Here is a 16614-nt window from a genome sequence, read left to right on the forward strand (position 1 = left end):
CAAGATGATGCAGCTTGCAATTGCGATCTGAGCATAACGAGGCTGTGAGATAAAAATATCGATAGTGATGGATGGGTAAGCGATTAGAGTCCCCGTCATTGGAAGTAATTTTCTTGGAACTTCGTTTTACGCGTCAAATGAGAAAGGGGTAAAGACGAATTTCGTACTGTTGCAGATTGATCGTAACATGTGGCAATCTTTTCATCTCGCAACGTCATGCGTGAACATAGTAGAAAAATGTAAAAAAAAAAAAAGAGTATGTGCAAAAAATATATTAAAAGGATACATTAAGCACGTTCTCGAAGAATAATGATGAAACATTTTGAAATCTTTTATGGATTTTAGTAAATTCGAATCCATATTGCCTAACCAGATTATTTTTTTATATCATTAATCAATTTTCACGATATTAATTTTCCTCTCATGTTTATTAATTATTTTTCTCTACAAATATAAGAAAATGAACTTCTAGCGAAATTATCGTACCTTATATTCATGAAATAATTATTACTTACAACACTATTAGCTATACAGTTAATTTGATCGAACAACCGTGCAAGTGACGTAACATTATAATGCGAGTGAGCGTATTAAATAATATCTATTGATAAAAAAAATATATAAAACTTATAATAGAATATATACAACACAAAGTGAGCAAATAAGAACCGAGCACAAAAAACGGAGCATGAATAAAAACTTAATAAAAATCCTTTAATTAATTAAACGTTTTGGTTCTATTTCAGACCATCTTCAATAAATAATCATACAAAAGGTCATGTGCTCCGACCTTACGTAATCCTTAACGTCTTAAAAAAAAATTATTTTTTCAACAATTGTCATGATGGTGATAACAGTTGACAAGTATGCTTTTCGTTTCCTTGCGTCATTCTGTCTCATTTATTTCACGTAAAACGTCATTTCTGCAATGTCGCATGGCTGCATTGGTGAAGATTCTTGCTAAGTGGAATTGTTCACGTTGCTCGCTTTTTATTTTGAAACATTAAGGATTACGTGAAGATCATACGGAACATATAATTCTGTATTATCATTTATTAATACAGATAATCCGAAATGTGTGCGATCTAATTAAAGAATTTTTTATGAAGATTTTGCTCCATTTTCTGGACTAAGATCTTACTTGTTTTTGCCGTTGTATAATATCTATAATATCTATTTGCCAATTACTTTAATAGTTTGAAAAATCTATAAAAGACTGCAAGCAATCTGGAACGTTTCAACGTTATCACGAGATGCATTTTAGAAAGAAAAAGAAGAAAAAAAAAACGAACTTGTACGACTCTCGACCGTGGCGAGCGGAAAAATGCTGACGTATATCCCGAAATAAATCATTTCTTCTTACGACCGCCTGCGTCCGATCCTCTTACGTTCATCTTTAATCGGCTTCACGACGCGCATCTCGTTACCTTGCGTTGCGACCCACGACGTTTAGGACGATTAGAACGCAGCGACGGTATAAAGATGATAAAAAAAGGGACCGCAAGAACTCGCAGTTCAAGTCGGAGGATTGGAACCGGTATAAGCTCGGTGTTTGTACAGATTCTTGTGTGTGATAGTCTCGTAAAAAAAAAAAAAAAAAAAAATTATTTCTATCTTTATCACGTGTCAGTCGGCACGTAACAAATTCGGACAAGGTGCAAATACCAGATGACATAATCGTTCATTAAATAACACTCACATTTATATCACTTTAATAAATGTTTGTCAAACAAATTATATCTTTGAAATAGTCCCACCTATATTTTTTTTTTTTTTTAATTATTAATGTGGCATTTCAAGCTCACCGCTTTTATGTTTTCGGCCGTTAATTCAAGCTGACGAAACGATAATTTACCATACGACTTCGTAATCGCTGTACACGCGTGAGATACGTGCTCGCGTGCGATTCGTTGGCCGACATCGTGGAAAGGTTGTTCCTTTTGCGGCGCGTGAAAAGTGTAACGAGAGCTCGTATATCAAGCAGCCACACAATTTTAAATCGCCGTTTGTCCTACAGAATTATAGGGATCCAAAGAGAGGTGTCGCAATAAATTTCACCGACGCACATCGCAGTCTTCCGCATCGCGATCATTGAAGTTCGCGAAATTCAGAAGAAATTTGATACACGCGATTTATCTCGATTCGATACCTCGTGTATTATTCGTTTATTCATGTCTGATCGAAGAGATGATTGATCGCGGCGGATCGCGACAGTTGAAGGTCTCTCTAAAAAATATTATTGTAATTATATTTTGTTGTGTACTTTGGCGGAAAAAAATGTCTCAATTGAATTTATCATATTCATATAATATCATTCTAAAAAAGTCAGACTAAATTATACGAGTATATTATATTAAGAATGCACACACCAATAAATAATAATAAAGTGTTATAATTGAATTATCATTTAAATATTATAAACCAAAATTAATATTTAATTTTAATATAAATGTTATTTAAAATAAATATTATAATAAAATTATTTGTAAGAATATAAAAATTATGAAATTATTAATATATTATAAATATAAAAAAATAATATTTTTATTTTTAGATATACCTCTTTTTTTTTTTTATTTTTATGTGCCCTCTAATCGCGATTGATAATAATTATTGCCGTAAGGTGCTTTTTTTCTTATTTTTTAACGTCTCCTTTCGTCTACTAACAATAATAGTTCTTGCACATCGTGACGTTATCCAAGGATATCAAACCGATTTTCCTTCTAAGCTTGATTCACGTTTCTTCGGTCGAGACTATCGGCGTGTCATGTGACACGTATATATAACTACAGCAAGTTTGATAAAATCATGCAAGAGTATGTATATATATATAAGTGCAGAGAAACGGCGCACGGCAGAACGTTAGCGGCGCTAGTGCGTTATGCGAAGCTGAACCGTCGATGTCTTTAGTTAAGAAGTAAGGTGTGTACGGTATCTGACCGGATTCTTCATTGTAGTTCTCCTTCAGTGCTGCAGAAAAGCGCAACTCTATTTTTCCTCGTGTACATACTTATTTTACAAATCGAGGCTCGACAGAGATCTAGAGAAAAAGGCGGTCGAAAATGGCAAGGAAATTCAATCACGTTGTACTAATTAGTACATTGTTGATCAGGTCAGTGATATTAATGATCGCTAAGTAGCAATTTTATTTGACTTGTACTTCGATATATATCACAGATTAACAATTATTAGTTTTAATAAGGCAACCTGCTTTAATCTGCGCCTGTTTACCGGCGACGCACATAGCAGACGTGTCAACGCCGGTGTGATAACAGCATTGAACTATATTTATATCATTATATGCGCCTTCATACACGACAGACACGTTGAATCATCACGTTACATAGGTGTACGAGTTATTGTTGCGTGCATGAATGGATAAAGCGTATAATTGATCATTTATATGGTAAATCTGACTCACGAATTTGTTGCAGTGCCTCTGTCATTGAGGGAGCAAGTATCGCAGATTGGGTTAACAATTTCACTAGTGCTCTCAATCATGAGCTCAACCAAATGTCTCAAAATATTAATAAACAAGTGGCTGAGATTCAAAAAAAGATTGAAACTACAATACAGAATCTACCAAAAGGTAATCAAGATACGACATAATGTGTCTGTATTAATGTCTATTTAATAGTTAATTTAGTGTTGATTAATGTCTATTTAATACAAGAACTTGAAAGCACATTACTACAAAATAAAAATCAAACAGCTACATTAAATATCATTCAATTCTCACTTGATTAATATAAATGATAGATAAAATAAAATAATAATTAAATATCTTCACACCATGTTTATGCAATCAAAACTGTAAATGTAATCAATCTTTCAAATATTGCATTAAATTAATTACATTATTTTGGTATTATATTATCTTCTTAATTTTTAACATTTTGGAAGTCAGTTTAAAATTATTATATTTAATGATACTTTCAAACATCTGTGAATAAGTATTCTATTTTGATCGTAGTTATCTTTGGAAAATCCCAGAAAGCATCGATAACTTAATGTAATATGTAAATATATAATTTTTCTATTTTCCGTCGCGCGAGCGGAAAAGAGGTCGACGAGTTTGCATAATAGTTCGTATGTGAATCATGGCTAGCAATATTCCTCATCATTAAGATAAAGATAAAGATAAAGCAACGAGATGCGGAGGATTGTAATCCAAAATCGCTTCTCATTTGCCGTGTAGTCGTTCCTTTCACTCTCGACCAAGATACGGATAGACATTTGCATTCTCTTTCAAGCTGGAATCTTTTTCCTCGATCGGTTCGTTAATTCGAGACTGACGTTTAATTTCGCACGAAACCTTTACTTATACATTAATACCTATAACTATCCTCTAAAGAATATCAGATCGCGTTATCGATGATTGATATCGGTAAAAATTAAATTTTCCATAACATGTTTAAAATCGAGCACCGACAATGTTGATAAAATTATAATTTAAAGGCAAGTAATTAACAATGTGCATAGTGTTTCAGAACTTTGAAGAACAGTATTTAATAGCCGTTTTAATATAATTTTATTCATTGTTACGTATATATCATTTATTCAAAATTATCTGAGCATCTTTTAAATATCAACGAATTTTTAATATAAATGCTTATATTACCAAAATACTAATCATATATATTAATTATTCATTGATCAACGTAGTCTGAGAAGCTTATATATGTGTCATGAATAAACAATTATTAGTCATTTAATCTGTTGATACGCGCGATATTTATGCAGTTGGTTATAATCAACGTGACGAAAAAAAAAATATATTTCGAAAATTTGTTCGCAGATGAACAAGGAAATATAATATGCACCAATAACACCAGCATTATAAGCAGCCAAATTGTAACCATTAATAATGGTGTATTAAACTCGACCACGAGAGGTTGTATAAATGGAGAACCGTATGAGCGCACTATCGTTGAAAAATACGTAGGAAATATACTTTATCACACCGAAACTATTTTCAATCCAAAAACTAATACCACCAAGACATTTGCCTGGAAGTTGGACTCCACGGTTCCAGGAGCTAAGCCAGTAATCATTACAAACACAAGAAGGGATGAAATAAAATAAAGCGATGTGTTTTTGGTATTACTACATCTTTAATTACACAGGGTGTTTACAAAATATTTGGACAAGTTTCTAGGGCGTATTCTTCTCGTCAAAATAAAAAAAAAGTTTGCATAAATCCATAGTCAAATGTGAGTGATTGCAAAACATTTATATAGTAAAACAAAATTCATATTAACGTTATTATCAAATAATCATAACTAAATAATAAATAATATTTAAATTATAAAAAAATTCTCAAAATGGCCATCATTTGATTCAAGACAGGCAGGAGTAAGGACATGGCGGAATAAGGATTGTAAGAATTGTCGAAATATTTCAAAGGTTCGGACGATTCCGTATAGTCTCACATTAACAATGCATTGGCGAAGCACATTTTCGTTATCAATAAGTTGCGAAAATAGTAAATGTCTTAAATGGCCTCATAGATAATGGTCTAATTTCGATAATAGATAATGGTCTAATAACTTTTATGCTATATATAAACGTTAACATAAACTCTGTTTCATTATAACTTTGCAACTCTTCATATTTTTTTTACTACGTCTTTATAAAGATTTTTTTCTTTATTTTGACGAAAAGAATACGCTTTAAAAGTTTGTTTAAATAATTCGTAAACATCCAGTTTATACGTTTTGTTTATATATATAAACTTTATTTTAAATGAATAAATTATGCTAAGTTAATAAAAGAACATTATAGCGCTGTGAAAAAAGTTAATAAATAGCAATATAAAAATTAAGAAAAAAATACGCATATGTAGTTGACTAGATAATTTGTAAAAATATATTATGATTCATAATAAAGTCCTAAGTGCTCTGTATTATTGAATTTTTATTTATTCCGGAATGTTAGAAATATGTATTTTTCATGATCTGAATATATTAAAAGAATACGCTGCAACATATTTGATGTCTATAGATTTGCGAATTTTTCGGAATTATTGTTATCTGTGAATTCAATGAGAACGCAAACTGATCGTAAAGTACGACAGTAAAATCATGAATTATACGAGGAAAGTCATACAATTATATTGTGTTGCGCGAACCGACAAAGAGAGCACGGCGAATTTTTAATAATGGTCTTGTAAGAGACTTCTCGATTAATAAATTTTCAATTAAAATATACGCTGGAATTATCGACTTTGCGATATCGATACGCGTGCGAGTTGCTTCATACACTGTGCGTCAAGGTTTCATATTATATATATGTATATTCAGCTGAATAAGCATTCACATTAATAAAATTTCTCTTATTGTGTACTTTAACTCCATTAAAATATTGAATAAATAAATACTGTAAATGACTCTTCTCAATTAATGTAAAAACTTGCTAGTATTTTGACCTGCTTCTTGATAAAATTAATTATCATTAAATTTAAAACTGATTTATAACATTTCAAACAAAAGATAAATAATATTATCTAAAAGTTTAATAAGTATTATTGTATCATAAAACAATATGATAATGCAAAACAACTTCAGCTTCTTGTTACATATTTTATACTAAAAGTGAATATTCAAGTTTAATGAATGCTGTAATTGGCTATTTTTCGTTAACAAAATAATAATATAAAATGTTTTGTTCGAAAAAAAGCTTTGTCCTTATATCAAAATATTACAAATAAATTATTATGTATGTATGTAATATATACAGAAATCTATCATTTTTAAGCAATATATCATATAAAGTATCATCGAAGCATCACTTCAATTGGACAAGGCACGCGTGAAGGAAAGGAATGAATAAGAAACGGAATAAATTTGCACGCAAAAGAGACTTGACTAATAAAGAATCATTTTTTACGAAATACAGCTACAAAATTTTAAAGGCGAAGATAGGGGGAAGAATTCGGGCTTTCGACGCACATACAAAATGTATACATGTACGGGATACAACGCGACGTCCATATATATTATAATGTCACAATGGCGTCGAAAAATTCTTTGAATAACACATAAAAATATCGTTATCAGCACTATCACATTCATAAATGCATTATCAGTAATAAAGATGTTTACACATGTCATGTTTATATTTTTCGATATTTTTATAATCACCTGACGAAAAATACTTCATTTCGTCCCGAGACTTTATTATCATATTTATAGAAGTTTTTAATGTGCTCATAAAAGTCGCATTAAATACTGCAAAAACATCGCATTATTCATTTTTGCGTTTTATCGTAAAGCGATGTTCATCACAAAACAATTTCCGCGGCTTTGTTTTTTTATATAGATGAACGCGTTAAGTTTACATGGTTTTTCATAGTACAGACATATAACTTACATAGTTAGAAGAGCACATAGAGAAAAGTACAAATAAATTAAAAAAAAAAAAAATAAAATTATGAAAGATATATACACACACGTTTGCCTGTAAATGCGAAAAAAATTTCGATATCTTTAACGACACGATATTTCGAATATTTGCCTTGTTACAAGAGGATAGTTAAAAATAATTATTAAATCGTGTCGCGCCCGGGAATTATCAGAATTGTGTCAAAATATGTATTTTTTGCTCGCACAAATAATAAATTAATTTAATGACAAACAAAATAAAATACGAATAAAAACGAAAATCGTTTTATACAGCCTATTGTGGAATGTAAACTTTTAAAGAGAATAGACACGCTTTCTTTTCACTTTCCCCTTTTTCGCCTTTCGTTTCTACGCCATTGCCGGTAGATTTACATGCATACAAAGAGATAAGTAATATGAGACTCCCTCCGCGTCTCTCGAGAAAGGATACTCCCACATTGGTTTGGGTATGAGATCGTTCGGTCGATTTTTTTCTCTTTTAATGCATGTGGGACCATTGTCTACGCATGACCACGACCACAAAACACGTGGGTGTAAAATCGTAGGGATCACCGAACATCAGGTTGGCTCTTAAAATTTCATTATTGCGTACTGCACATCGGTATATGCATTGTTTGAGCCCTTAACGTTTTCTTATGTGTTCTAAGAAAATATATGTGCTCTAGGACAAATAGATTAGAATAAAAATCAAAAAATTTGAAAATGGTGAGATGCTACAATAATATTTCTTTCTTTCTTTCTATATATATATATTCAGAGAAGAAATATTTCAAGAGATTTGTATAACACTTACGTTGTTATTTTAAAATGGATATTGTATTTTTCAGATATCAAATATTATCGTTTGTGAAAATATAAATAAATGATAAATTGTGCGATTCGCGTTTTTTACTTTATCGAGAAATGGAACGACCGTTGCATTCGAGTAATTTCCTCGCGATCGGACGACGCAGGTTTCTTCAGGCGATGCACGAAATAAATAGTTATTCTTTCGTCTGTATATTTGCAACGTGCTTTCCTGTCGCGAGCACGTCTTTTCTGAAGCAAGAAAAAAATATCTGCAATCGAACTGAGTGTTATTTTCGAATTATCGGCGTGCAACGAATGGAATAAGGATCGCAGGACATCGCGGAAAAATCCTTGTCCGAATAAAAGCATGCTCCTAGTGATTCCGCGCCTTTTCCTTGCATTCATAAATTGAAATTTCGCGGTAGATCATTAAAATGCATGACTCTCGCGGGATGAAAAACTCGGCAAGATGAGATCTCTACGACGGGAGCGTCTCGTTAGGCCACTAATTTGTCAGGACCGGTGACACAGGGTCCCCGAAATACATCGTTACAGATGGTAATCGTCAAAAGGCCACAGGAGAGGCCGCCTCGTGCGGTAAACGGAAGCGAGATGAGAGGAGGAGTAGAATTTCGCGCCAGAATTGGTGGACTTTTGATTTACGAACGAAAAAGATAGGGAAAAAAATTCTTTCCGCGAAGGAAGAGAGAGTTTCCTCTAGAAAAAGTGACATTTGAAATATGGATTTTCCGATGAATGTGGACACCGCAGAAATTGCCGCAGCTTCGTGCAGATCTTTCAAACGAGAAAATACAGAGATAACCATTTCGCGAACGATTAAATATAAATATCTTATTATATATAAAATATAAAACAAAGTAAAATGGTTTTATTTTACTATTATTTTACTACTGAATAAAAATGATCAAAAAGCTCTAAGTATATGTATACTAGTAGAAGAATTTTCTACATTGATTCGACTATTTTTATTTACTACAGTTACGCTGATTACGTGATATGTATGATAATGACTCGGACGACGTCTTTATTCCAGGAGAGCTTTTACATGGAAATTCCTTGATAGCGGTACTAATTACCGCAGAGATACGGTAAGAATATTTATATGCGTTTCGTATGCACACATGCGTGTATTTGCCGTCGCGAACGAAACTGACTCAATCTTCAAGATAATACATAATTGCGTGCACACAATTGTCGTCCTCTCTTTTCGCTTCCTTTTCTTATTCTCTTCTATGTTTCAGATGAGATTTTTCTTCACAATTTCACCGGGACTTGTGTCTCCATCGCCATATTAATTTTTATATGCCAATTCCATGTGTAACGCTATGAAGCGCAGCAGTTTGCTTTGGACATGCGACCCGTAACTCTTTGAAAATTATGCAGCGCATTACGTTTCGACGTTTCGTTACTTTACGAGAGTGCAGCCTCAACGATCCTCTTCATTTCTATTTCTCTCTTTCTTTCTTTTTCTTTCTGCTTCGTTGCTCTTTGGATCACGCGCGAGTGCATTTCACCGACGACAAGATTTGGCTCAAGGTAAAATTGTAAGAAGCTTAATTCGAGAAAGTTCGATTCTCTCGATATGCGGTGAATACGAAAGAATAAAGCCATGTCGATTGTGACAAGTAAACGCGATTGTCAGGAATAAACATGATTATCCTTCTCATTGTGCAATGATTGCAATCCGATTTTTGTACGTCAAAACTTGAATTGTTCAAAATGATTTTCGCATTCTAAATTAATTGAACATTTTAATCTCATCTCCATTTGTTCTAAACTATAAATTTTAATGTAAATTTAATTTAACAGACTCGAAATATCATGTTTTCTTCAAATTTATTAAAATTTATTAACTTTATGATTGTAATATTTTCAGATGTAAGTAAGATAGAGTTTTGTTACATTGAATTCAAGAAATTTTTTTCAGAAAACAGTATGAGATGGATAACTTAAGATATAAAAAATCAAGTTGCTTTCGAGTGATATTCCAACACAGGCTCACTTTGAAATTCGGAATCGATCGAGCAAGCAGAGTCGTTCTGCCGCGGCGTTTGTGAGAAAAAATTACATACGAATGTCGCTTTGTTGCAAATCGGTTGACGCTTATTGGCCGCGTCGTATGCATCAGATAATCGCTACAGATATTTCTTCCAGCGCTTATTATCGATTATTATATCGATACCGCGGTCGTATTTTTCGCGATTTTATCATCGCCCGCCTACAGACTTTATGATGTCATAATTTAACGGCCCTTCGGAAAAAACAGGCGTAAACCGACGAAAACATCCACAGGTAATAATCTGATATGGTTCTCCGATTTCGAGAGATTCTTTCACCAAAGTTTCACTTCGCTATGCGCGGTGAACCAACTTAATTTCTACTTTATATACCAATTATGTCATTTTAAAGCGCACGATTTCAAAAGCGACGCGACGAGACATCGTCGTTTGCCTCGTAACTCGTCGCGAATTATGCTTGACATTATTACGCTTCGACGTTTCGTTAATTTACAAGGCAAAATGTATTCTCTGTATATATCCTCCTCTGTCAACTCTGGTCGTACTTTTGCCGCTTATGCGCGTTTCGTTTCCTACTTTTTCGAAGCGTGACAAGGGTGGTTTTTGTGTCATTAAGCGCTAATAAGGATAATACGCCATCGGAATATCAAATTTTCTCTGTAACGTTTAGAACGTGATCAGAAAATATACAGAAACTTTGAAATACGAGAAAAAACTGCGCAATCAAAATTAATAATTATTTCATTACATTTGTAATTATACCGCTCGCAATTTTATAATTCATAATTATTTAACAAATATTTTTAAGAAAGATTACATTATATATGTTATAGTTAATCAGTCGCGTTTCCAATCAGTTCTACCAAAAATCATGTTGCATAATAAATTTAAAGGTAAACAAAGAGAGAGAGAGAGAGAGAGAGAGAGAGAAAAGTCCGTTTTAATATTTGCGCAGCAAGGAAATTGCATATGAAATTATACATTTCAGCTTCCATACATTTTGCTATATTTGAATTCGGATGAATAAAGATTAAAACTTCTCACTCATTCTTTATACAAGGAAAACTTAAATGAATCTGGGGATATATCGCCGGAAGGTGAATATTACAGGAAAAATTGTCAAGTGCCGGAGTTTTTCTGCGGAAATGGACGAGTCTACATTGCAAGGCGACAAATTGTTTTTTCCAACGAATGTAATCTCAAGGGCGTCAGCACTCTTCATCGCGTACTTTCTTATCTACGATGGCACGATGGGGTTATAAACTTCCAAGATAGTAGAACATTCGTCCCGCGAGGCACAGGCACCGATTTTATTACGCCTCTTATGACTTAACTTCTTTACGGCTCTCTATTTTTCCAGGTATTCTACATTTAAACGATATTTTTACGTGCATAACGCGCGTCTAACTTTTTCCTCGTGCCATCCTTCTTACGAGTTTCATTTCATTTAGAGATAATTTATAAACAAAAATAACCCCCGACTATATATATAAGCGAGTTTATTAAAAACACTTTTCAATCCGACATGTAGATGTAGATTTAGAATGAATAAGAGCAATCAGCCGAGCATCCGCTTTTTCTCTTTTAAACTTCAAAATCAGATTAATTATATTTACTCTTTTGCAAACAGTCGCTGCATTTTTAATTATCTGCAGAAGTGAATAGATTTTTCAAGAAGAAAATTAAATTATTACAAGTTTAAATTTCTTTCAATAAATTTGATTAGGTTTATTTTTATTTCTTGACAATTAATAAAGATAATAAAAATTGTATTTATTCCTCCACACTTAACAACTCTTTCGATCTTCTAAGATATCTTTAATTAAGGTTGAGCAGCAATTGTAAGCAATTGTAATGATCATCATTTCGAATACGTGACAGCGTTTCGTAGAAATCTAAAACACAACGTCTCGTTGTTAGTCGGCGGTTTTAGTTACAACGTTTAGTTATCATTAGGTCCAGAGACCCGAAAAGGGAACATGACAGGTGGGGACTCAAATCTCGTTAGCGCGAGCTTCCCTGTCGTTTATTATATTCCTGCTTCCGCACGTTCTCCCCTTTAATCTTCCAATAGATAAGGTAATTCCTAAGAACTCTGTGATTACTTCTCTGTCGCGTTAATTAAGATATAAACTAATTTCTGATTTTTTTGTAACGACTTTTTAAACTTTTGCTCTTTATATATACATATGTATATATGAAAAGTACGGTTTGTAACTAATTGTTATCTCTATTTACTGTACAAAAATAGTAATTATCGCGCGTCCATCACAGTGATATTTTATATTTCGTGCAGATCAAAAAAATTGCTTGTCTACAGTGATGGGATAAGCGTATCTGCCATATTCAAATCGTAGATAAAAAAACTTTCTATAAAACATTAATTAATACACACGTTTGTTTCATGTAATAATTGTAAATTAACTATTTGGCTAGTCAGGTCGTTTTAATTAACCCGTTGTTTAAATTAACTATATTTCTCATGTACGAGTCCATAATTAAAGAATACTATCTGTAATATTAATAACGTATTAAAGTGAAAACAAACCTTTTTGTAACTAGCGAGCAATTATTTTTAACAGGGCTCGAGCGCGCAATAAAACGAACCTAAGTTTTCTTTAACTACAGTGGCGTGTCGAGAAGCAAGTCGTAATTAAAAATCGATCCTTTCGTTCACCCTGTAGAACTGCCGACTCGGTTGTACTCGGTTTCTTACTGCATTGCGATCGTGCCCCGTTTAAATGTATCGGCACGTTCATTCCAACGTGAAATTCCAACGAGAATTGTGCACCTAAAGCCCATCTAAAGAGAGCGGAACATCCACAATCTAATTACCAATGTCAGAATTAAATCTGACAAGATGTAAGATAATTGCCGATTTTGTGGCGAGATTGTGAAGAAGTGTGCTTATTTCTATTGCCTGCTTTTTGCTCTTCTCGAGTGGAATTGCAATGAAAATTACCGACCTTTTATATTTCAGTACTTCCTTTTTGAACATCTAACTTTTGAGTACAAGATTGAAAGCGCACAAGGAAACATCGTCGATTCTTTTATTTGTAGTTAACATTTCCTTGGAATGTTCAGATAAAGAGTCAAACGAGAAAAAATAAATATATCTTCTCTTTTCTATCTCATGCGTAATATATATATATATATATATATATATATATATATATATAATTTTGTAAAGAATTAATTATTGAAATGTACATTTTAAAACAAATCATATTTTAATTATAGCTTTCAAATTTTATCCGCCTCAGGAAAATAATCCGCGTATAATAAAACGACGAGTTATTCATTTCACAAAGTTTTAATTATCAGCTCTGCCTAGTTTGTCTATTTAGACTGAAATTGTATTTTTTCCTTCTCTCATTTAAAGATGAAAAAAAAAAAAAAAAAATAAAAATATATCGTGTAAAAGAAGCACAGTTAGTAGCGGCGCGCAAAGTGTTACACGATTATGCGTGCCAAAGTGACACGCAGAGCAAAAAAAGGATATATACGAGGTACCTTAAATGGTAATGCCCGGGTTTGTGCCCCCAATCACCATCTCTCTGGATTTCGTTCTGTTTCTCTCTCAGTCGCTTTCTCTCTCTCTCTCTCTCTCTCTCTCTTCTTCTCTCTTTCCGTCACTCTCCTCTAGAAGTACACGCGCATTTTGCTCCTCCCGCTTCTTATTACGGTGACTATCAGTATGTGTATCTCACGATCGAATATCTTCGAAGAAAAGTCATAAAGTTGATATTTGATGCCGAGAAATTAGGTTGCATTAAGTTTCTTATATATTATTTTATTTAAATGTATCCATCGATACCTGTCTTTCGTAGCTAAATAACGCAGGGCTTTTTATTTATAAAAATCAATAACTTAATTTTTTCATTACCGTTCATATTTTCACGAAATTACAAAAACGATATATCAAAAGATAATGACATGTGCGGTGAAAGTGGTAGTACGAGAGAATAAGTCAGATACTAAAAATCTTTTCAAAGTAATCACATATCACGAGCATCACTTTATGCACATCTATCATCCAAAATCGTAAATGCAAGAGGCTTGCCGATACAACGTCAAATTAATCTTACTCACAAACGAATCAGGATGGAGATCTGTGCTCTCGATCTTGTATGGCAAAGCGAGTCCACGGAAGATCTCGCGGTGAAACGTGCCGAGCATGTGGGTGATGACAATTTCTCACCGTGGTTCAACCTCGATACTCAATCTATCTCTCTTACCATCTTCGATTCTTCATAACTATACGAGCACACATCTATTTCTCTCAGAAAAATATTGAATTCTATCTCGTTGCATAAGAAATTTTTCGCAAAATTCACGTCCTCGTTTTTTATGGAAAATTTTGTCGCAAAGTCAATTTTGATTGCACGTAAAGCCCTTCGCGTGAAACGCGAAATTTTTTCAGATTAGGAAAAACTATATCTGAGAGATGACATCATTTTTGATGCAACGTCAAAAACGGATTCTGAAACGTGAGCAACGAATGGCGTGACAGATTTACTGTTAAACCTACAATGCAGCGAACGGCAAGCACTTACAAAACACTCGAAGATTCAATGTCGAACATGTCATTTGTATGGTTACGTGCTGAATATGTAATGTTAGAAAATGAGTATAGAAAACGTACGCGGCTTGTGAGTGCCTTTCAAACATTTTTTTACGAAATACTTTATTATCTAGTAGGTACGAATGTCGTTTATCTCAGAACATCGCAAATTTAATCGCATTCTTTTCTCTTTCACAAGACAGTTTATTCGAATCCTATGTTATTATAATTAATTATCATAAAACAAAAATTTAGCACATTTGTGTTAAAGAATGTTTTAAACAAATTATTTAATTGTGTAAAAATTAAAGGCTAATAATTATTCCGTATATATATATATCTTATTTAACAGCTTGAAAATTTTTCCCAAATTTTTCTCTACATTCATTTATATTTGTCGCACAAAGAATACAGACTTTCCGGACGTTGGGAACAGAAAAGTTGTAAAAAACGAGCAGGACCTGTTATCAGTACAGTCGATTTCATCTCATTCGGAGCGATCAATGACGCGTGTATAAATAGATAGCCGACGATACTAAATGTAAAATATTGTGTAAAATACTGGACTTTGCGTTTTTCAAACGTAGTCTTCTTCAATTTGGCAGTTCCTAAAAAGTTTTGAAATAACTCGCAAATCTGTCAAATTTAATGCCATGTTAGACATATAGTTATTTAAATTTTATGTATCCAAGTAACGAAAGGATTCTGTATACAATATAAAAGCGAAATAATAATCAAATAGTAAAAATTACTCATTATGAAATTTCTTGTCTATTCAATGAACGTTGCATCTCGCCTAACTTTCGACACCTAAATATTCCGAATAAATCGCCGCTTCTCACACGCATGTGTATCTATCTCGCGTAAATGAACGCATATTATACGTGCGTGCGTACGACTCGACGAAGCCAATGGCCTAGACAGGTATATGGGTGATATCCGTTTTCTCAAGTATCACATGTAGAAACGAAGATGAAAGATCACTGAATTTTATCTGTTATTCGACTAGAGAGAGAAGGAAAGAACCTTGTTTTTTTTTTCTTTATTTTTCTTTTCGAGCATTCTCCTCTCTCTCTCTCTCTCTCTCTCTCACATCGTGCGTTTATCCACGCTCGTTCATCGCGCTCTTTTCATCGCATTCTTTGGATCGCGCTTTCCTTCTTCGAGATCCTGCCGCAGCATAGGGTCTGCGTTATTGAGCGTTTAATGAAACGTCAAACGGAATCGAATATTTCTCGAGTTACCGACCGTCCGTTACTCGTCGCTTCGACAAGTATGTGAGCCGAGATATTCGTATAAATTAATCTTTGTTCGGTTAGGTCATCGTAATTTGCGTAATTTCCCCTCCCCCCCCCCCCCCCGACCTCTACTCTTCCTTGAAATAACATTTGATCCACGACCTTACTCTTTGTGGCAATTATAACCGTAATGGGTTTATTGAATGAGCCAAAAAACGGTGTGAAATCGATAAAGCGTTACGACGCAATATACAAACAAAGTACTATTAGTAATTTAATACGACGAATGTTAAACCGAGTAAAAAATATCACCCGATAATTGCAAACAAATTTTAATTAAACATCCACCGTTTCAATAATACGAGATACTTTATTGGGATTTTCGAGTTTATTTTCTCTCTCTCTCTCTTCTCTTTCTTGTCCACTCTTTTATTCCAATAAATTACAATTAAACGAAAAATTATTTTTCTGTAGCTATAGTAGAGAACAAGTTAAATAATTAATTTATTACGTATTATTATGTATAAAAGCAGTAAAGATATAATAATAGAAATAATATTATTATAATAATATAATAATGT

At 33.1% G+C, this 16614-nt stretch overlaps 1 protein-coding gene across 1 annotated transcript; it reads left to right on the plus strand.

The window, feature by feature from the left end:
• The first annotated feature begins 2847 nt into the window (after positions 1-2847).
• LOC140671808 (uncharacterized) lies at positions 2848-5798 on the plus strand. The gene is made up of 3 exons (XM_072903415.1): positions 2848-3112; positions 3435-3589; positions 4799-5798. The coding sequence occupies exons 1-3, from the start codon at positions 3063-3065 to the stop codon at positions 5083-5085; spliced, it is 492 nt and encodes a 163-aa protein (XP_072759516.1). The 5' UTR covers positions 2848-3062; the 3' UTR covers positions 5086-5798.
• The last annotated feature ends 10816 nt before the right edge of the window (positions 5799-16614 follow it).

This window comes from Anoplolepis gracilipes, chromosome 12, assembly GCF_047496725.1.
Source record: "Anoplolepis gracilipes chromosome 12, ASM4749672v1, whole genome shotgun sequence".
In the NCBI taxonomy this organism is placed as follows: domain Eukaryota; kingdom Metazoa; phylum Arthropoda; class Insecta; order Hymenoptera; family Formicidae; genus Anoplolepis; species Anoplolepis gracilipes.

What these genes read in the sequence shown, in the direction of transcription:
- LOC140671808 (XM_072903415.1), top strand. Translation starts at nt 3,063, where the DNA reads ATGGCAAGGAAATTCAATCACGTTGTACTAATTAGTACATTGTTGATC. An exon ending in ATTAGTACATTGTTGATCAG is followed by an intron (nt 3,113 to 3,434) that starts GTCAGTGATATT and finishes AATTTGTTGCAG; the next exon opens with TGCCTCTGTCATTGAGGGAG. An exon ending in AATACAGAATCTACCAAAAG is followed by an intron (nt 3,590 to 4,798) that starts GTAATCAAGATA and finishes ATTTGTTCGCAG; the next exon opens with ATGAACAAGGAAATATAATA.